The sequence below is a fragment of the Nelumbo nucifera genome, chromosome 1 (genome assembly GCF_055504915.1).
Source record: "Nelumbo nucifera cultivar China Antique chromosome 1, China Antique-T2T, whole genome shotgun sequence".
NCBI classification, from domain to species: Eukaryota; Viridiplantae; Streptophyta; class Magnoliopsida; order Proteales; family Nelumbonaceae; genus Nelumbo; species Nelumbo nucifera.
The window spans coordinates 201751468-201772476 of record NC_142649.1 but is presented as its reverse complement, the minus strand read 5'-3'; the positions used below and the strand labels follow the sequence as shown (position 1 = coordinate 201772476).

Sequence of the window (21009 nt, the reverse complement as noted above, 5' to 3'; positions counted from 1 at the left end):
CCAAAAAACCAAAATTTGAAAAAAACTAAAAAAAGGTGTTTCGGCCGTTTCTAAGTACCAATACGATACGGCCGGTATGCGTATCATATCGATACTTTGAACCTTGGGTAAAATACCTCTGCAAGGAAATTACTACCCAATACCGTCTCTTGCCTTTATGCAGGATTCAAGTGGTCAATGTTTCTCTGTCCACACACATCAATCTGGGTGTTGTGAGCCAAAAAATGGTTGGCTTGAGATTATGATGGATCGCTGTTTAGTTGCAGATGATGGGCGTGGTCTTGGACAAGGAGTGTTGGCTAACCATCCAATGAATGTAATCTTCCATATCCTCGAGAAGTCCAATATCTCATCTACTTAAAATAAAATTCTACTATCATTCCATTCAACCCTTCCCTTCTCTGCTGTTATGTTGGAGCCCATCTGTACTACCCAATGCAGGCATTCATTGCTAAGAAAGCACAGGAAGCCTCTGTCCAGAAGCCACCAAGATCCTTCTTTCCTTTGGAAACTCCCTTACCGTGTGATATACACATTGTGAGCTTTAAATTACCACAGCCCTTAAATACTCCTAGCATCACATTGGGGACTTGATATTTGTTTTAATCTTACAGAGGCGACAGTGGGATTTTGCCTGCTGTGGGAAGGGGAGATCCATGTGTTCAAATATAGCTGATGAACTTGTTAATCTGTTCTACATGTTCAAGGATCTTGCAGTCCTGAATGCAAGGGCAACTTAAAAACTTTTACATGATGATATAGAAATTCTTGGGTAGGTTGAGCAGTTTGGAGATGTTGCACAAGAGGGGCATGTTTTCATATCTCCCATGGAAGTACAAGCTTACAAAGTAGAGTTGAGGCCTCAACAACAATGAAGTGATTGTCCCCTTTTTGCTGCTGATTGTCTTAATACCACTGGTGGAGTTGGCGATTGACTGAAATGAGACCATTTCCCAACCTTGTGCAAGAAAGGTTACACTATTTCTTCCTTATCCTGTACCAAGTTCAATTGAAGATCTCAGAATCACCAGCTTTATTCCCCCTCTCATGGATTTGTCTGACCAGGTTAAAGATGTAGGCTGCGCCTGCAAGTCTATTGTTTAAGTAGTGAGGCCTTGCCAAAAAGACTGCTAACAGACGATTCTTACGAAATGCATGAATTTTTTTCGGGAACCTAGTAACCTTTGCTTCTGCAAAAGGTTTGGAACAACCTGTTTTGGCTTGTCCTTTTTTTTCTTTGTTCATATGAAAGAAAACGGAAAGGAAAAGAGGATAAAGAGGTGTGTGCCATTTCTCCTTGAATTGATGGAGTTTGGATGAGAGATTGAAAGAGCTGTGTGCTGCATTCCTCCTCTTCTGAAGGTAGAGTTCAGGGATAGAAAAAGAGGGTAAGGAGGTCGACGGGAGAGGAAGAGGATAACATGGGGGTATCTCAGTAAAAATTGATGCAAACTGATTTGCAAAAGGGTAAAATAGGTATTTGGAAAAAATGATTCATAGGTATTTTGATGGATGCAGTAGGGGAAACCCAGGACAATCAGGGATCGGGGGTGTTTTTAGAGATGAAAATGGGGTCATCTCTGCTATGTTCTCAGGCCCAATTGGAGTGGGTGACTCCCTTAGAGCTGAGATATGTGCAGTTATGGAAGGAGCCCGGAAAGCTAAGGAATTGAGCATCAAGAAACTTATAATTGAAGGGGATTCAGAGGTGGTGATAGGGTGGCTGACCAAAGAACAAAATGATCTTTGGAAGTATAACAATGAGAAGAGGAAATTCAAATGGCTGGTGCGGGAGATGGAAGTTAAGACATGTTGGATTAAGAGATCAGCTAATTCCCTAGCTGACGGTTTAGCAAAACAAGGGGCAGAAAGGGATTCCTTGTTTTGGGCTAAGTTGTAATGTTAGTGTCCTTGTATCTTTGTATTTTCTTCTTTCCTTTCTTGAAGTTCTTTGCGACTCTTGGAAGATAAGTGTGTTTGTCTTCCACTTGTAAATTTTCTACTGATGAATTAATGAAAGTGTTATTGATCCAAAAAAAAAAATGATTCATAGGTTTAACGTTTTCCATCATGGTCCTTGACGGAAGGGAGGTTTTTGTCGAGTTCTTTAAAAATCCAAGGGAGGATTTTGCTAAAGTGAAACTATAGGAGAGGTTCTTATGATTGTCAGAACCTAGTAACATTCAAGCTCAGTGAAGATGGCAAGATATAAACTGTGTTAGGGTCCTAAAATGATGGGATGATTGTGTGCTTTGTGTTATATGTTGTTTGGAGTTTGGACATGATGTACATGACTACATGGTAGCGTATTATTGGGGGCTGTCATTGCTCATCAAAGAATATTTTTATTTTTTGTCTCATTTGTCATAGTAATTTACATAAGAAGCCAATGTGGCATGTGTAAAAGATATAATCATTGAGAAGCCTATAAGAAACTAATACTATAATATAGTGTTTACCATCCAAATATGATTTCTCAACAAGTTGGGGCTTTTACTTCTATTATTTATTGCATTAGCTGATAAGAAATTGTATTTTTCTGAAAACACCCAGCTCAGATCAGATGACTGAACCATGCTGTATTACCCAAATGCAGTTGCACCAACTGGACCAAGCTGACCTAAGCACTGAGGCACTTTGACTAGGGGGGCAACTTGAGTGTAGCATTTAGCAGACTACATGATTAAGTTATTTGCTTGTCTCAAGTCAAACTTGAGATCTGTTGCATTGGAATTGGATGTTGGATAACTATTAGCAAATCAAATAACATATGGCTTCATTTTACCAGTGTTTCCAAACTCGTAGTTGGATGTTGGATGATTATTTTCCTGTATTTTGCCTTCTCTGTTACTATCTGTCATACAACCTATATATACATTTTTTAATGCTTGACAGACAGGTAGAGCATATACGCAATTGAATTTCCACCAGAAGAGCATACCAAGATGAGCCTTCTCTAGCACGTTTGGAATAAGAAATCACTATCCAAGGAGGATTCTTGGAACTATGAAATTATTTTATATTTGGATAACATCAATTCACAATGCCAGGATTACCTTTGGTGGCTCGTGAAACTACGTAAGCTCTCTTTGAAAATTTCCTGTTGTGTATTTGGGCCTTTTTTTATGAATTAGTATAGTAAATAATGATGCATGTGATGCAGAAAGAAAGGAAGTACAGAGAACACAAGGTATTAAAACCAGACCCAAAAATAAACATTGGAATGATGCACCATTGTATCGAAAATACCCAAATTTTGCAATATCTTTATCTTCTGTTAAATCACAAGGTATTAAAACCAGACCCAAAAATATTAATATTGGAATGGTGCACCACTGTATGGAAAATAGCCAAAATTTGCAAAATCTTTATCTTCTGTTAAATCATAAGTGTGCTTTTTCTATATTGTTTGTTTCCCTGGAACACATGGGAACAGAATGTTCTTTTTTTTTATCAATAACAAAAATTTTCATTAATGAGAAATAGTCAATTACAAAAGTGGGAACTGAATGTTTTAGGATCATGTTGTGGCTCCTTTTGCCATCTCCTAGCCATGATGGAAGGGGAAAAATGATTCTTGGGCTGAATGTATGTCAGTCTTCAAGGCCCATCCATGTTAGAATCTGATATATCAATCAGAACTGAGGAAACAAAGAAAAGCTGCCCCTCACTATTCTTGAAAATACCTCTATTACTCGAAGAACTGGAGGCCTGATATAACATTAGTCAAATAAGTCTCTCTGCAAGCCCTTGATGTCAATCTTTTTACAATTATTCTTTTCTATTTAACAAATATATGCATTTAGGTTGACTCGGTTATGTTTTTCTTTTACTAGTCTCTTGAGTTTATTTTCTACGGGGTGATATATATTAGCCCTTTGTTTGCGGACTCTGCTTGTTTGCACACGAAGACAATGGGCAAATAAGGGGCCGTTTGGCAAGTCTTTCTGGGAAGATCTTCTGGTAGCTCTGACGGTTAAAAGATGCATTGAGCTTTTGCATTAAGATCTGAGCAGCCTGAAGCCTGTTTAGTTAAGGTGTGTCTTTCCGCACCAAGAGTCCTCGGGTCGGCTCCTAACTAGATTTTCTATCATATATATATATTTGTGTATTTTCAAAGTTTCACTTATTGTTATCAATGTTTTTTGATTGCTTTGGCATTTCATTTTTCACTTTACTGTTGTCTGGGTTTCATAATAATTTTCAGTGGTTTTTGTGGTTTTGTGATTTGTGCTCATTGAAATAACCCTTCTCAAAAATTGACAAAATTCTTAGTGTTGTTGTAGGAACTGGTATTTCTTTATGCAGGGAATAACCATTCTTTCCTTGGATTTTTTTTTGACATTCTTTCTTGGATTATTGTTAACAATACATATTTTCCAATTATACAGGTTTAGCTAGCTTACGATATAAGAATTGGAGTGTAAATGGAAATTTTGGTATCTTATTTGCATGAATGGAACAGGAATCCTGGATGCAATTGCAGTCATTCTAGACCTGTTGATCAGATGTGCCGCCAAGATTCTCGAGTCCATTTGTCTGCAGAAGAGGCAATTGCAGCTGAAGAGAGTCTCTCAATTTATTGCAAGCCTGTTGAGCTTTATAACATTCTCCAGCGTCGTGCTTTACGAAATGTAAGCTTTCAGTTATGAGTTCAACAAATTATGTGGTTACTGTGATGGCTGACAGTCATGCTAGGTACAAACCTTGGAGGAGGGATGCATTGGGGAATGCTCCTGCATAGTTTGTAGCTGCTTTTCTGGTTATGTTGTCATGTTGGTTTTATTCTCTCTTGCTACACATATTTGATGTCTCTTGACTGTCTTGTTGCCGTTTTGGGATTATGCTTGTATTTTTTCATTCCTTTGATTTTTAAGTAACTCATCTTTTATTGATAAAAAGCAACTTATGTCCTTGTGCTAATCTGATGAGAACCTTTATTTGCAGCCGTCCTTTCTTCAAAGATGCTTGCACTACAAAATACAAGCAAAGCGCAAAAGGAGGTAATGAAATTTCTAATTATTAAAAAGGCTTCTTGGGGGCTGTTTGAAAATATGTATGTTTTTCTTTTAAGAAAAACAATTGGCTTACAAAAGCATATGTGTTGCTGAACACCTCTTTAGTTGTTGGAACTTGAAAATAAACCCCCGAAATAATTATTCTTGAGTATATATGCTGATGTAGTTTTTTGGCTCCTCTATGTTGCATACGTAAATTTTGTAAATAGACTGTTAGGTGTGGAAAGTGATGGCATTTGGAAATGTAGTATTTTGGTTTAGCTTTTTCTTTGCATGGAGTAGTCGAATAGGACTGCAATCAGTCCTAGGTATAATGAGTAATAAACAAGAAAAAGAATGAGAAAGAAAAAGAGAAGAAGGAGAAAAGAAGAGAAGGAGAACACGAAGAGGAGAATTCAGAGAATGTGGATTGACTAGTATTGTCGCCCCACTCATCCTTTTATATTAATAATCAAAATAAAAGTAAAAGGGCTGAATTACCCCTACTGCTTACATAGGCGGCAAAAGAAATAATAAACTAATAATAAACTACCAACTGAAATAACTACTAACTGAAACTAACTACTATCATAAACAAGTAAATAACAGTGGGGACCAGTTGGGCTTGGAGGTGTAATTTGAAATAGAAATGGTATCAGTTGGGCTTTTAGTGGGTCGGTTGGGATTGCCTCCTCAACAAAGGCCGAAGTCATGGCAGCTCTAACTGGCATCAGGATTAAATGGGCTTACTAAATCTTACCATTAAAGGAGACTCAGCCAGCACCATTAACTGGCTTTCTAATCCTGACAGTGGGTCTTGGGCCTTAGCTCACTACCTGGCTGAAGCGAGAGACATTCTTGCTTCTTTAAATGCCCATGTGGTCTGGATTCCGAGGGAGCTAAACTCTGAAGTTGATAGTCTAGCTAAATCTGGTGCTCACAGGGATTATCTTTTTAGTGATAGTTCTATGCCTATGTAATTTTCTGAGTACATTTGTCGGACAAAGTGAATGATCGGGGAATTCACTCTCTCTGATGGAAACCTAAACTGCCGGTAGTTGATTTCAACCGTTGAAATTTGTTTTTGCAAAATATATTTATATAGAGATATACTTATATATATTATGGTTTCAAAATGTTTGCATAAGGTTTTAATTCCCGGGATCCATGTGAGTATAGAGTGCAACACTGTTCCTTGCAGCCGAGGGAGAGGTCCTCTCTTGTCGGGCAGTGTTTGATCATTATAGGTTGAGAGGTTAAGTGTAAGACCATTGAGGGTAATACATGATGGACTAATCTTGCATCTGCCCATCGTCCTTGGGTTTTCATAAGGTGGTTGGACACAGGGACCATTTAGTATAAATGTTGGGCCCATTAAGAGCCCATGGTGATGGACTCAGGGGTTTACTGTCTCCTACAGTGAATTCGGCCAGGCCTTGTAACAAAGGCTGGGCTGAATCCATGTGACTGATGTGTAGATTAATGTTTGGGTCTCACGCCATACAAAGAGAGCCAACTGGGCAGCAGGTTTAGGGGTAAGTGAGCACATAAGTTTAATGGGTCTAAAGCTCAATTCGAACTAGGCTTAAGTTAGTTAATTAAAAGGAGGCAAGATAGGATTTATAATCTGATTAGGATTAGCTGAAGGATAAGATAAGTCTTATCCATTCAAGAGTCCAAATCCAAATATCAGATTTGGATTAAGGAACTCTCTCCTAATTAGATTAGGAGGCTGATCCTGAGAAGGCTATAAATAAAGGGGGCGAATTCCTCAGTTACACAAAACAACAACCTGCAAAATTCTCTCCTATTCTTGCCATCCCTACCTAGTTTGATCTCCTCTTGAGGAATTGATCAAGAAAGGTTCTTGATACTGTTTCTTGGCTGAAGAAACAATCTGAAGTCGTGCTCACCAGCCCCTGTTCGATTCTTGCTGAAGGATCCTGGTTCTTGCTGAAGAGCCATCTTGCTGATCCTGTTTCATTACACAATGTGTCATCTTCGGTGGAAGCGGGTTTTGGTATTCTCCATGGGCGTGAACACCTTCATTGGGAGTTACTACTACTTTGTATCAGGTATATCCCACTCTTATCTTTCGGTTTCAGATCTGGTCCGGTTTTGGATTCAAGAACGATCACTGAAAATGCAATTTTCTAAAATAGGGAATGCGGTTCCCAGATGGGAGAGAGAGAAATTTTTGAAATTTCACCCAACCTTCCTGCAGGGTTTGGCCATCCATATGATGGATCTCTTATCCCTTCATATACATCTGAAAGGGAGAGGGCATCTTGTTACCTTGTGTAATTACATTTAGATCACCATTGCAGACACTGCAATTAGAAGCATAATAACACAGAAGCAACCACCACAATACCCGCGATAAAGTCCGTTGCCATTGCCAATGGTGGCACAACTGCGCTGTTAGTAACTGAAACCATGGGGCCCTGTGACTTAACAAACCACGCAAAACCTATGGTGACACTTGCTATGTGCTCTTTAACTTCCGTACAGACAGAAGTATCATTCAGAACAAGTGAATGCAAAAGACTGCAATTACTGATAAAAAAACACAAGACTGCAATCTGCGATGTCACTAATAAACATAAACCATGTCCCGCTCTTAGGGTAGCCTGACAGTAGAGAACACCACTCGGACAGCAGCAATGATCTTCTATTTCCGATGTTACAAGCTCATCAAAGGAGCATCACCACTCCATGTGATTACGAGTGATCTATTGAAGGGGGCTATAGTTATAAGCATTCCCACATGAGAGTTTTAGGGACAGAAAATTCTGATCCCAAGAGATTCTCATGGACATGTGACGAAACCCTAGGGAGCTTACCCGTTATGTATCTGATGAATCAGAACCGCCTTTTTGGGACAGATAAGTTGCTTTCTATCATTTTCTTGTCTCCCTTTATAGCCTTACGCATTCGTCTATAAATAGGGGAGGCTCAAGGTCCTCCACTTGAGATCATCTTGTATGTATTGAGAGAGTTCTTGCATCCTGGCCTCTTGCTCCCCTACTACTATTGCAAATACCCTTACTCTGCCCATATCAACATCCTTCCTTCCCTTACCTCTCCGGTCATCCTCTGTCTTTCAGGGAAACCTTATTCTGTTGCCTTACCTCCCTACCTACACCTTGTACTGGTTTTCTTTTTTCTTTAATAAAATTTCCGTTTTTATGATAAAAAAGTGAAAACATGAGGGGGGGGGGATTTTTTGGGATCTAGTGATGCCACTCTAGCCACCAAGGAAGGGTTGCAATGTATAGTTATTCTTGATGTTGGGGTTTGGAAAGAGGTGTTTACTGATTTCTCGTTGTTCATTTCTTTCATGCTCATCCAGAATGGGTGATAATGGAAAACTGGTTTTTGTTTGGCTGAATGGGTTATTTGATCACCTTGGTTGAGAGAATTCAGTGTGGACTGTTCTTTCTTTTGTTACCATAATTGTGGTTCTTTTGTTCTCAAGGAGGGCAATAAATCCTTTAGTTGGTTGGATTTGTTGGTGGACAGATTGATTCCCTTCATGAGTTCCATTTAAACTCTTTGCATCTGCCAAGTGGTGAATTAGGGGAAATGCATGAATTCTTGTTATGCTTCTAATGGGAGGCTACCTTTAGTGTGACTGGTGATACTTTAGGGGAAATGCATGATCTTATGGATGAAAAAGTCTTAAGTTGGAGCTGGGTTGGGCTTGTTGTGTCTTATGATTCAGGTAAGAAGTTCAACATCACATTTCAGGGATCCAGGAATTGGAGATCAAAGGTTAAGGGAAAAATTACAACTATACTATTTGAGACCTCTCTGGAGGTAATGCTATCTGACATTACCAGTTCCTGCCATATCAACAGTTCAAACTGTTAAAAAAAACTTTTACCTGCAACCCAAGACTCCAAAGGGGATAGTGAAATCAAATAACCAGTCTTTGAGGAAAAATTGAGACACAAATGGTCAAATGCAAGGCTGCAGATTGATATCTTTCTACAAAGGAGCTCTGGAAACGTTCAATGGCTGAAACCAAACCTTAAACTGCTCAAATAAGAGTAATCTTCTCCTCCGAAGCATCAAAAAAGGCACTACCACCCCCAACACCAAAAAAAAGGGACAAATAGGGCTGGGTGGTAAAATAAAGGGGAAAAGATTCTTAAGAATTTCCAGATGTCTCCAAATAATGTCAAATCACTTTTAGTTTGAAGAGATTTTCCATGCATCAACCACATTCAATCCCAACAAGAAACACTTGCCTAATTGAGCTCTAGAGGGATTTAAATGAAGAACTGAATTTCTGCGATTTTTCAAGCAACAAATCTGGAAAAATACAAACCTTATTTTGATAGACATGAAACATACACCGAAATTCTCCGTAAATCCTGTTCTATCAGGTGGTGATAACTGATATCCCCTTCTCCTGGCAATCGGTCCCTATGTGATCGCTGACATCATCTTACAACCTGATGATGTTGGCAGGTCATTTAGCCCTAGGTTTGAAAGACAATCTCTGACTCAGTCAAGCACTGCTCTAATGCCAAGTAAAATTTGTTAGGTGTGCCTGAATCAGTAGTTTAGGGTTTGAGTGCAAGAAGAAGAATAAAAAGAAAAGGTAGAGGAGAGGAAGAGTAGGGTTCGGCGGGTTCTATCCAACTCCCTCAATGTGTTTTATTCCCACTAAGAGTGACATGTAAATGTACAATTCTTCCCTTACAGTAAGACGTATGGCTCCCTCTCAGCCCATTACGTATAAGATCACCAAAGTACGCTTTTTATACATGAATATAAGACTACCAATACTTCCAACAATCCAGGGATTTTAGAGATTAGTGGAGTGTTAACACTTGTCATTGGTGGAAAGTTGTCATTTGTTAAGGCCATTCACTGTTCTTTTTGCATGCCTAACTCTGTCAAGTCTCTTCTTGAGAGCTGGAAAGTTGAAGGTTTAAGCAAAAATGGTAGGATCGTGTGGAATGTAATTCCTTTGGCAGTTCTGTGTTCCATTTGGAGGGAGAGAAATAGGAGGATCTTTGATTAAAAACAGATCCAAGTAGAAAAAGTGATTAATTCAGTTGTAGATGATCTGAGAGGGTGGCTGAGCTCAAATGTGCTGTTCAAAAGAGATGTATCAAGTGCTGGTGTAGTGGTTAATTTTTTCAAAGATTCGTAAGGTGTTTCTCTTGCACAGCCTTTGTGCAGTGAACCCTTCCTGTATCTTTCGTTTTTTTTTTTTTTTACATAATAAAATCTTACTTTACCTCTTCAAGAACAAGAAAAAAAACTTGTCATTGGTGTAAGTTTGGCTTTGTCTTCTAGGCCTGCAGGAGATGGGGACTTTAAAGGGCTGAACTGCTTGCAGTACTACAATCTTGAAGGTTGACTAAACCTCTCTTCACAGTTGCCAATAAAAACTTGTCATTGTGTTTACTTTTAGGGGCATCATCCTATCAACCACTTTTGAAGAGCTCTAGCATCATCTTCATCAGGTTACCAACTTACTTTTGTACAATGCCATTGTGAGATCAATAGGACCCAGATATTTTTCATTGCCCATTTCTTTCTACTGTTTCCCAAAATGTCATCGTTTTCATATTCTCTCTCCAATCCTCTAGCCTTATCACAACTCAATCTTGAGGTTCAACCCCCTTAATGTTGGTAGATGGCCCTTGACTGATGTATACAAGTTCCTATAAATTCCACAATCAATCCCCTACTCCATTTGTTCTTGTCTACCATTCTACCTCCCACATCTTGAGTCTTATGTGGCTGGCTATACTCCTAACTATAAAGTGTAACTTCATGAAATGTTTTCTTCTTTGAATTATGGGTATAATGTCATTGTTAGTACTTTATTAGTGCTAGTGTTGGCTTGATTTCCTTGTAAGGTCATAACTGCATTAGAAAGGACCTACTTCCTGATTTGGTTTAAACTAAAGTCCTTTTTTTTTGACTTCTATTGAATTTAAAGTTTACTTATTATTTTTCTTGTTTTGTTGTTATTGCTGCTACTAATGATTCTATACAACTTTTCTTTAGTTGGTTTCATCAGTAGTCTTTGTTAAGTGTACATACACTGATTGGTTTGCTACTGGTAAATTTATAGGATTCAGATGACTGTGTCCCTATCTGGTGCTGTGAATGATGGAGTGCAAGCACACAATCTTTTACCTCTATACATCATTTTGGCTAGGCCCATTTCTGACATTGCAGCTGCAGGGGTATGATCTTGTCAATATTTGCACTTAACCCCAATCGGTTTTGTCAATATCCATCTGTTTTTTATACTATATTGCTCATTTTTTGTGCTTTATATCCCTGTGTTTAGCAACAGAATTCTGCAGTCTTTTGCCTTGCGCGAACCTGTCTTATAGTTGCTTCAAGTGAATTTGAGGGGAGGAGTCAAACTGAAGCAAATTTTGTTCTCCCTGAGATTCATAGGCTTTCGGCTAATGAAAAAGCTAGCATACTCACCGTCTTACTTGTCAGCTGTGGTACTTCCTAATTGCATATGATTAATGCCAGTATATGACTTTTCAAGAGATTGACTTGGTTATATTTCAATCATGTTGCAGGGGAAGCTAACAATTCCTTACCTGGAAGTGCTATGGCAAAGGACCATTTGGATATGACATCATTTTCATGTAAGTTTTATTTTTTATGAATAACATAAGCAATGTTATTAATGAAATATCAGAAAGTAAGTCAGATATCCCAGAGGTTCTGATGGCCTTGTCACAAAATATGTACATGTTAGATGTTTTCAGATGCTAGATTGTTGTACTTTATGATTCTTACATGCTTCATTGATACTGCTGGCAAGATTTTTTTGTTTTTTTTTGGGTTTTATACTTCAATTTTTTTTTGTGTTTTTATTAAATGAAGTGTTTAATGTGGTGTGGTTTTCACTCAAATCTCGGTTGTGATTGATTTGAGAAAGCGGGAAATTTCTTGTGGCATTTATTGGGGGGGGGGTTGGTCAAAATCTTATGATTTTGGATACAATTCACAATTGAAATCACGAATCTTAGGGCTTTCAATTCAAATATAATATCTGAATCTTTTTCTGTTTAAATCTTATGATTATTGTTTGAATCCTATGATTGGATCCATAAATCTTATTATCTTCTGATTTAGATGATTAATGTGACTTGACAATTAGGACTTAGTTCTTTACTTTGTCATTCCTTTGTTTCTTTTAATTTTTTTAAGGGAGACTTGTTTGAAAGCCCTTACTAGAAAATGATTTAGTCTAATCAGCCATTATATATAATTTCGTTGACTTTCAAGTCAAACTTGATTATGTTATCTTATGCTTTTTTTTTGATCAATGTGATCTTATGGTATCTTATGCTTCTAGTGTTCAAGTGGTGAACTCATTTGTTTTTAGGTACATGCATGGTGGATATGGATTTAAAATATAGTAAAATAATTTTTCTATAAATTTTTAAGTTTTTAATATATCTGTTTCTAGTTTTTGTACAAGTTTATAAAAATATAACTAACCTTAATAGTTTTGATACAAATCATGGTTTGAATTGATTCAATTTTCTTTCTGATTTTTTTATTTTTTTTTCAAGAAGTATAGTATCCATTCATTAAAAGAAAAAGATCAAAACAAGTACAACCAGTGCTATACAAAGGAGAGTAGAAAAATCATTCAGACCACTATCCCATTAGGAATTACAAACAGACTTCCAAGATTATAAAGGGAACTATAGAAAGAACTGTCAATATTTAGCTGTACCACAGACCAATAGTACAATTTCCCCACAATTCTCTGTCACACTTCATCCTCTTGACAGCCTTTATTTTGGAACATCCTTGAGTCTCTTTCTTGCCAAAACGACCAGGAAACTGCACCTAGAATCAAGTGCAATAAAATTTTCCCTTTCTTACTTAGGCTTTGTATCCTCTAGCTCTTCACAAATTCATCCAGTGATGCTAGGCAACTACTTAATGCAAAAATCTTAAAAATCCTTACGTAGATATTTTAAACAACCATGATTTGTGTTGGAGGTTCCAGAGAGAAGAAGGAGAAGGAGAAGAAGAAGAAGGAGAAAAGGTCACAACCGAACTAGAGAGAAAAGCATCATGTTCATCAGTTAAGGTGGTAGGGATGAGGAGACCGCCGTGGATAGGCGGTAGGGATCCAAAGACCAGGAAAGGGGTTTCATTCAAAGAAGTGACTGAAACCCGAGTTTGGCCAACCAAAGGTGAGGTCAGGTTCTTCCGGAGTGATGAGTTGTTCTTCATTGAGACGTCAGAGAAGGGCCTAAACCTTCGAAAAAAATTCTTGGAGGGCTGCCTTGTTGGTAGGTTCGTGGCAGAGGTGCTTGATCTCGCAGTAGTGGCGAGGTGGGCTTAGGAAGCTTGGGGTGCTGTAGGGGAGATGAAGGTTAAAAAACTTGTGAAGGGATTGTTTCTGTTCATTGTCCCCTCGGAGAAAGAAGCGGCGACGCTTCTCAGTGGTGCGCCGTGGTACCTGGGGAAGAACATGCTTCTCCTTGATAGATGGAGTGCCTGTGCGGGTTGTAGTTCCAACGAACCTTCCGGGAGAGGTAATCTCGATCAAAAGATCTTGGTCCGTATTTATGGACTCTCGTTGATCTTGTGGAGTCCGGAAGTCATCTCTGCGGTCGGGGATTTCTACGGGGGCTTCCTAGCCACAAATGACTCCACAGAGGAGCTGGCAACCTATGAATGGGTGAGATTGCAGGTGGCGTGGAGGGGATAGATTCCGACAACGATGGATGTTAGAGTGGGTGAAGTGGTGTATAATATCCACATTTGGCCAGAACTGGAACCTTCGGTGAGGCCGGTTACGAAGTTACAGAAATCGGCGAAGAACATTTCGAGGGATGAAGTGATTGAAAGCTATGCAGTAGAGACCTGGGGGGTGGTTGAGAAGGGGGTGAGGGTGGGTGTCGTGTCGGCCGGACTTTCCACGGGTGACCCGGATGGTTGAAGTCCAAGAGATTTGGAGAGGATGACAAGGGAACCGTCGATTGTGGTAAACGGGAAGGAGAATCAGACGATGGAGAGGAGGGTAGCGTCTAATAGTGTATCTGATTACGGACAGGCGGCTCGGTTTCAAAATTCGAACAAGGCAAAGAGGAGTGCTAAGTCTGACCTTATGCCTGACAGCGTTCAAGGGCCTCAGACTCAAAGTTTGAACAAGTCGGAGAGAGGCTATTGGCCGAATAGTAAAGAGGAGTTGAAAGATTTAATATGGGAATGCTTGCTGGAGATGGGTCACATGGGCGGAGAGGGTAGGGAAGAATGGGTCGGACGGAAGACTCGGAATTTCAATCACAAAAGGAGGTCTAGGAATCTGTTTCGTATTAGGGGCTTGGACCATGGGCTAGGGGATAAGAGAGGGGAGGACCGATGAAAAACTGGGACCCAGTTTTCTTTAGCTGCTGGGCCGGTTGGGGGAGATAGTCAGGGGAGTCATGAACCTAGCTTTGAGTATGGAGGCCAGAATCGGAAGCTTCCAAATGTGTATAGAAGGGACCAGGGGTGATCAAGATCTTCGAGGGAAGGAGGGGACAGGCGAAGAATCAAGGAGCCCTTGCAGGGAGGCAGTGGGAAAAGGGAAAGCAGTGATGGTGGAGGCAGAAGCTGTGTCATCTGACGAAGATGTGGACAGAACGATTGCTGACGACGTTCCTGAATTTAGAGGGAGCCCCAATAAAATTCAGAATGATATGGAGAAATAGTGAGGGCCTTCATGGGGAAGTAGTGTCTCCATTGTAGGTTGTGGAACCGTCATCGGAAGAGAGGACGGGAAAAGGAGAGGGGAGTGAGTTTCTGCTTAGTATGGCCGTGGTGGAAACACAAGCTCGTTGGAGTGAGGGTGATGGAGAGGCAACATTGCTGGAGGGTGGGGAAGTCTCGGAGGGAACACTTCTGTCGAGTTGGGTGTTATCCAAATACTTGAGTTTTGTGGAGTTTCTTGGGGTCTCAATGGAGGGTCTCGAGAAACAGACGAAGGACTTCCTAATGGAAATTGAACACAGGGTTTTACGGGACAGAGGTGTAGTGAATGCCAAAGGCAAGAAGAATGCGAAAGGGAAAAGGGAGTTGCTACGTCTCACTTGGGGCCTAAATGATAGGGTGTGGTGTACAAAGGACGGTGGTAGAGGGAGGAGAAAAGGGAGGTAGGAAGTAGGGGAAAGGGGGGGGGGATAGGAATGTATTTGAGTAATGATGAAAATTTTGTCGTGGAACATTCGTGGCTTGGGTTCGGGGTGGAGAAGGGTTGTCATCTGCTCCATAATAAAGGCACGCAAACCAGATGTCATTTTACTTCAAGAGACAAAATTGAGTAGAATGGATGCATCAGTGGTTAGAAGCGTGTGGGGAGATGGCAATGCTGGTGGAGATGTTTAAATGCTTCAGGAACAGCAGGGGGAATTCTAGTAGTATGGAATTCCAATACTGTCACGATCAGTGACTCCATGGTTGGAAATTACTCGGTCTCCATTGAAGTTGTAGGGACAGGAGATTTCAAAGGGATAATTACTGGGGTGTATGGCCCAAATGATGATGTTGAAAGGCAGAACTTCTAGGAGGAGCTGGGCAGAATAAGGAGTAGGGGTAATATTCCCTGGTGTATAGGCGGAGATTTTAACATTATAAGATTCCCACGAGAAAAATAGAGGTGTGAGACGGACTACGGGGATGTGGTCTTTTGGTGAGTTTGTTTACAGACATGGTCTGGTGGACTTGCCGTTTTCTGGTGCTAAGTTCACTTGGACTAATAACCAAGGCGATCCTACTTTAGTTCAGCTTGTCAGATTCTTGGTGTCAACAGAGTGGGAGGAAAGTTTTCCTAACTTGTTTCAGGAAGCTCTACCAAGACCTGTGTCTGATCATAGGCCTATTCTTCTTAGGGGGGAGGGCCTGAGGAGGAAGTCGGGTCCTTTTCAGTTTGAACACTTGTGGTTTTAGGAGGTTGGGTTTGAAGAGAAGTTGAAGGAGTGGTGGTTATCTTTTGAGGTAGAAGGCTCAGGATCTCATATTCTTGCAAAGAAGTTACAGATGTTGAAAGAGAAAATCCTAGACTGGAAGAAAAACAATTTCAAGGCAGTAGAACTAAAAAAAGGAGAGTTGTTAAGCACCATTGAAGAGTTGGATAGGAAAGAAGAGTTGGTGAACCTATCTGAAGAAGAGAAGGCAGCTAGGACTGAGGCAAAGTTGTGTTTTGACAAAGTAGAATATCAGGAAGAGATTAAATGGAGACAACGGGCTAAAATCTCTTGGCCGAAGGCGGGAGACAGAAATACAAAGTATTTCCATGCAGTGACTAATTGTCGAAGAAGGGAGAATACTTTGAAGAAGCTGCAGGTGGGAGATAGGATTATTGAGTAGGAATCTTCTATTAAAAGGGAGGTGGTGAGATTCTTCAAGAACCTGTATAAGGTGTGGCCGGTACATCTAGGTCTGAATGGGAACCTATTTGGAGCCCTCTCCAACAATCAAAGAGAAGACTTAGAAAAACCTTTCTCAGAAGAGGAAGTATGGGGGGTTATTAAAAGTCTAGAGGGTGAGAAGACCCCTGGACACGATGGGTTCACAGTGTTGTTCTTCAAGAAACGTTGTGGTTTCATTAAGCCAGAGGTGATGAAAGCTATGTCGGATTTCCACGAAAGAGCATCCTTAGAGCGTAGCTTAAATGCTACATTTATAACTTTGATTCCAAAGGTTCATAATCCGATGCGTATCTCTGATTACAGGCCCATAAGTTTGGTAGGAGGTTTCTACAAAATTCTGGCAAAATTCCTTGCTAATAGAATGAGGAAGGTACTTCCTGAGATCATTTTAGAGGTGCAGGGGGCTTTCTTCCCCAGTCGACTAGTACTAGAGGGTGTTCTTATTGCTAATGAGTTGGTAGACTCGAAGTTAAGGAGTTGCAGGACTGGGGTGGTATGCAAAATTGACTTAGAGAAGGCTTACGATCATGTAAACTGGAGGTTTCTTGACTTGGTGTTGTAGAAAATGAACTTTGGCCAGAAATGGAGGAATTGGGTCAGGGTGTGCATATCCATTGCTAAGTTTTCTGTACTTGTGAATGAGTCATCTTCTGGTTTCTTTAGAAGTTCGAGGGGTCTTCGATAGGGAGACCCCCTCTCTCCCTTGCTGTTTATCTGTGTGGTGGAGGCTTTAGCTAGATTAGCTAAAAGAGCTGCGGCTGAAGGCTGTGTGGAAGGTTTTAGAGTGGTAGAGGAAGGAACCATGGTCCCTTTACTACAGTATGCAGATGATACTTTTGAAGGGATGAGAGATCCATCATATGGATGGCCGAATCCTGCAGGAAGGTTGGGTGAAATTTCAAAAATTTCTCTCTCCCATGTGGGAATCGCATTCCCTATTTTTAGAAAACTGCATTTTCAAGGATCAATCTTGAAACAAACCGGACCAGATCTGAAACCAAAAGGGAGTAGAGGGATATACCTGATACGGAGTGATAGTAAACCCCCAATGAAGGTGTTGACGCCCAAGGATGAAACCAAAGACTGCTTCCACCGAAGATGATACGGTGTGAGGTGAAGCAGAATCAGTAGGACGATTCTTCAGCAAGAACCAAATTCTTCAGCAAGAATATGATGGAGGGCTGGTGAGCACGACTTCAGATTGCCTTTTCTAGCAAAAAGCAATATCAACAGCTGTTGTTGATCACTCCCCTTGGTGGAGATCGAACTGGGTAGGGTGGCAAGAGAAGGAAAGAATAAGAGCAGAAGACAGTGCAATCTATTTATAGCTTTAAAGAGAGGATCTCCTAATCCCATTAGAAGTTTCTTAATCCAAATCTTTTATTTGGATCTGGACTCTCTTTAAGAGATACAAGTAATCCCTTAACTTATCTATTGATAAAAATCAACCTTCCTAATCTAATTAGGAGTTTCTTGATCCAAATCTTTATTTGGATTTGGACTCTTTGAGTGGATAGGGATAATCCCTTATCCTATCTGCTGATCCAAATCCCAGAACCGCCCTCTTTTAATTAATCTTATTAAGCCAGTTCGAATTGGGCTTTAGGCTCATTAAGTCTATGTGCTCACTTATCCTCTCAATCTGCTGCCCAGTTGGTTATCCTTGTATGGCATGGGACCCAAACATTGATCTACTCATCAACCACATGGGTTCAACCCAGCCTCTGTTGCAAGGCCTTTTCGAATTCACTGTAGGAGACAGTGAACCCCTGAGCCCATCACCATGGGCTCTTAATGGGCCCAACACTTACACTAAATGGTCCTTGGGTCAAGCCACCTTATAAAACCCAAGGACTGTGGGCAGATGCAAGATTAGCCCATTAGGTATTTCCCTCAATGGTCTTACAATTAACCTCTCAGCCCATAATAATCAAACATTGCCCAACAAGAGAGGACCTCTTCCTCGGCTACAAGGTACAGTGCTGCACTCTCTACTCACATGGATCTTGGGAATTAAAACCTTTTGCAAACATTTTGAAACCATAATATATATATGTATATCTCTATATAAATATATTTTGCAAAACAAATTTCAATGGTTGAAATCGATTGCCGGCAGTTTTGGTTTCCATCAGAGAGAGTGCATCCCCAATCATTCACTTTGTCTGACAAAGGGGCTGATCCTGTCACTATGATCACCCACTCAGATGAATTCTCGGACTGCCCCAACATACCCAGGTTTTGACCCCTCTAAGGATCTCACTGATTGGCATATCAAAGACAGTCCAATCCGACACCCAGTGTAGTACCATAGTCGAGTCTAGGGGTCAGGTGTAACATTCCAGTTTTGCCCATCTATCTCGGAGGTCCAGGGCAATACTGGAATTTTGGTCCGGTTCAAGGTTTCAAGAAAACCCACACTTAATGTACCTCAGGTCTCACCCTGGTAGCTGAGACAAGCCACCCCAACCAACTTGGCGGCACATCAGTGTCAGCCTTTGCAGGATAAATCTCCCCAGATCTATCTAACGACTGTAAAGATTCTAAACTAACACGAGTCTCATATGTGTCAAGTTTAAGGGTATTACACAGAAACACACCATAGTAACACAAATCAAATATGTACTTTTTTCATTTACAATAAATGTCATAATGTATATCATTCTGATTGGAGCTAAGGGCATACACTGTCTAACAACTTTATTTGTTCAGGCAGAAAATGAGCAGTTAAGTAATCTTCGGATGATTCTGGTTTGGTTCGAGGTGATCTTTGGATTACGGGTGAATTTTCAGAAAAGTGAAATTATCCCAGTTGGGGAGGTCAATAACATCCAGGATCTGGCTGCAGAGCTTGGGTGTAAAGTGGGAAAACTCCCTTTCAGGTTCCTGGGTCTTTCAGTTGGAGCAAAATGTCACTCCAAATCCATTTGGGACCCGGTGATTGAAAGGATAGAGAAGAAGCTAGGGGGTTGGAAGTCCAGGTATTTGTCCAAGGGTTCTAAGATTACTCTGCTGAAAAGTGTCCTAGCAAATCTACCTATCCACTTTTTATCTCTGTTTCCAATCCCAACATAGGTGGCTGAAAGGATGGAAAAGCTAGAAAGGAAGTTCTTATGGTGCAGGAAGGATGGTGAACAAAAGATCCATCAGGTTAAGTGGGATTCCATATGCAAACCTGTCTCGGCAGGGGGTTTAGGAGTAAGAAATTTTAGGCTGGTAAATACTGCTCTCCTAGGTAGATGGTGGTGGTTCTTTAATTCTAGCCCCCAAGCTCTCTGGAGGTGGATAATTGCGGAAAATTTTGGAACTAGAAACTATGGATGGGATCCTGGACCTGCACCCTGGCCTGCTGGATGCTCAGTTTGGAAAGGAATTGAGAAGGTTTATCCTCTTTTTATCCAAGGGATTAGGCTAAATTTAGGGGATGGCAAGAGGATTAGTTTCTGGCGAGACATCTGGTGCAATGGTGTCCCCCTAATGGAGACCGTCCCGTTGCTATTCCTTATAGCAGAAGACAGGAATGCGGTGGTGGCAGATCAGTTTGAGCGGCGGGGAAATACAGGATACTGGTGTCCAAAATTTAGGAGGCATCTCAATGATTGGGAATTCTCTGATCTGTTAGAGCTGCTACAAGCGATTCAGTAATATCAACTGAACCCAAATCAGCAAGATACCAGAATTTGGAAATGGACTAAGGATGGGATTTTCTCAGTGAAGTCATTTTATTCAAATGTGAGTGCTGGTTCGGCTCAGGCTTTTCCTTGGAAAGAGATTTGGCTTCCTCACATTCCTACTAAAGTCTCCTTCTTGGTCTGGACTGCAGTGCATGGTAAATGTCTCTCCAAAGAGCAGTTAATCAGGAGGGGTCTGGTTCTGCCCTCCACAAGTTGTGTGATGTGCAATGGAGAAGTTGAATCGGTGGATCACCTATTTATTCATTGTGAGGTTGCCCATTTGCTGCTCTGTCATTTCTGCTCCCTGCTAAATGTGAGGTGGTGCTGCCCCAAGTCTTTAGCTGAACTGCTTCTCTTGGAAGTTGACAGGCTTAAGTAACAGGGGTAAGGTGTTATGGTGTATGATCCCTCGTGTAGTGTGTTGGGTCCTGTGGACAGAAAGAAATAGTAGGATTTTTGAAGGTCAAAGGTGCTCCTTAGATGAGTTAGTGGTTCGGGCATTGGCTACTTTACATTCCTGGCTGTCAGCCAAGGACTTGTTTAAGCATATCCCCCACCATCAATACTTTGATTTGGATTTTTTGTTTACTTGATTTAGTTGGGGGTCTCTTGTATGTATTTGGGGGAGACTGGTTTTTTGGTAACTTTTTGTATAGTTGCTGGCTGTACATGGAGTTTTGTGGACCAAAGGTGTAATATGTTACAGTTATATGCATTAATACAATTACCTTACTTTTTCTCAAAAAAAAATTTTTTTAAGTGAAACTAGAATGCAGTAATAGGTGGTCACCTGTCAATTAAAAAATCAGCTAACATGGATGTTTGGCAAGACAGGTAAATTGAGGGTAATGTCTTATCATATATTTGTAATCTTTTCTTCTCTTTTCTCTTAATAAAATTTCTTGT

General features: G+C 40.5%; 1 protein-coding gene across 10 annotated transcripts in view; it reads left to right on the top strand.

Moving 5' to 3' along the window:
• The window catches only part of EMF2 (VEFS-Box of polycomb protein), a 92827-nt gene that overhangs the window by 20114 nt on the left and 51704 nt on the right, over positions 1-21009 (top strand). For 2 of the 10 annotated variants that reach the window (XM_010277146.3, XM_088895865.1), the window contains 6 exons: positions 2896-3078; positions 4466-4634; positions 4948-5003; positions 11098-11212; positions 11326-11485; positions 11567-11635. In XM_010277146.3, coding sequence (XP_010275448.1) covers positions 3044-3078; positions 4466-4634; positions 4948-5003; positions 11098-11212; positions 11326-11485; positions 11567-11635 — 604 coding nt within the window. In that variant the 5' untranslated portion in view covers positions 2896-3043. Of the gene's footprint in view, positions 1-2596; positions 3079-3836; positions 4038-4412; positions 4635-4947; positions 5004-11097; positions 11213-11319; positions 11486-11566; positions 11636-21009 lie in introns of those variants that run through there. The other 8 variants (XM_010277143.3, XM_010277145.3, XM_088895867.1 and 5 more) reach the window with 7 other exon arrangements.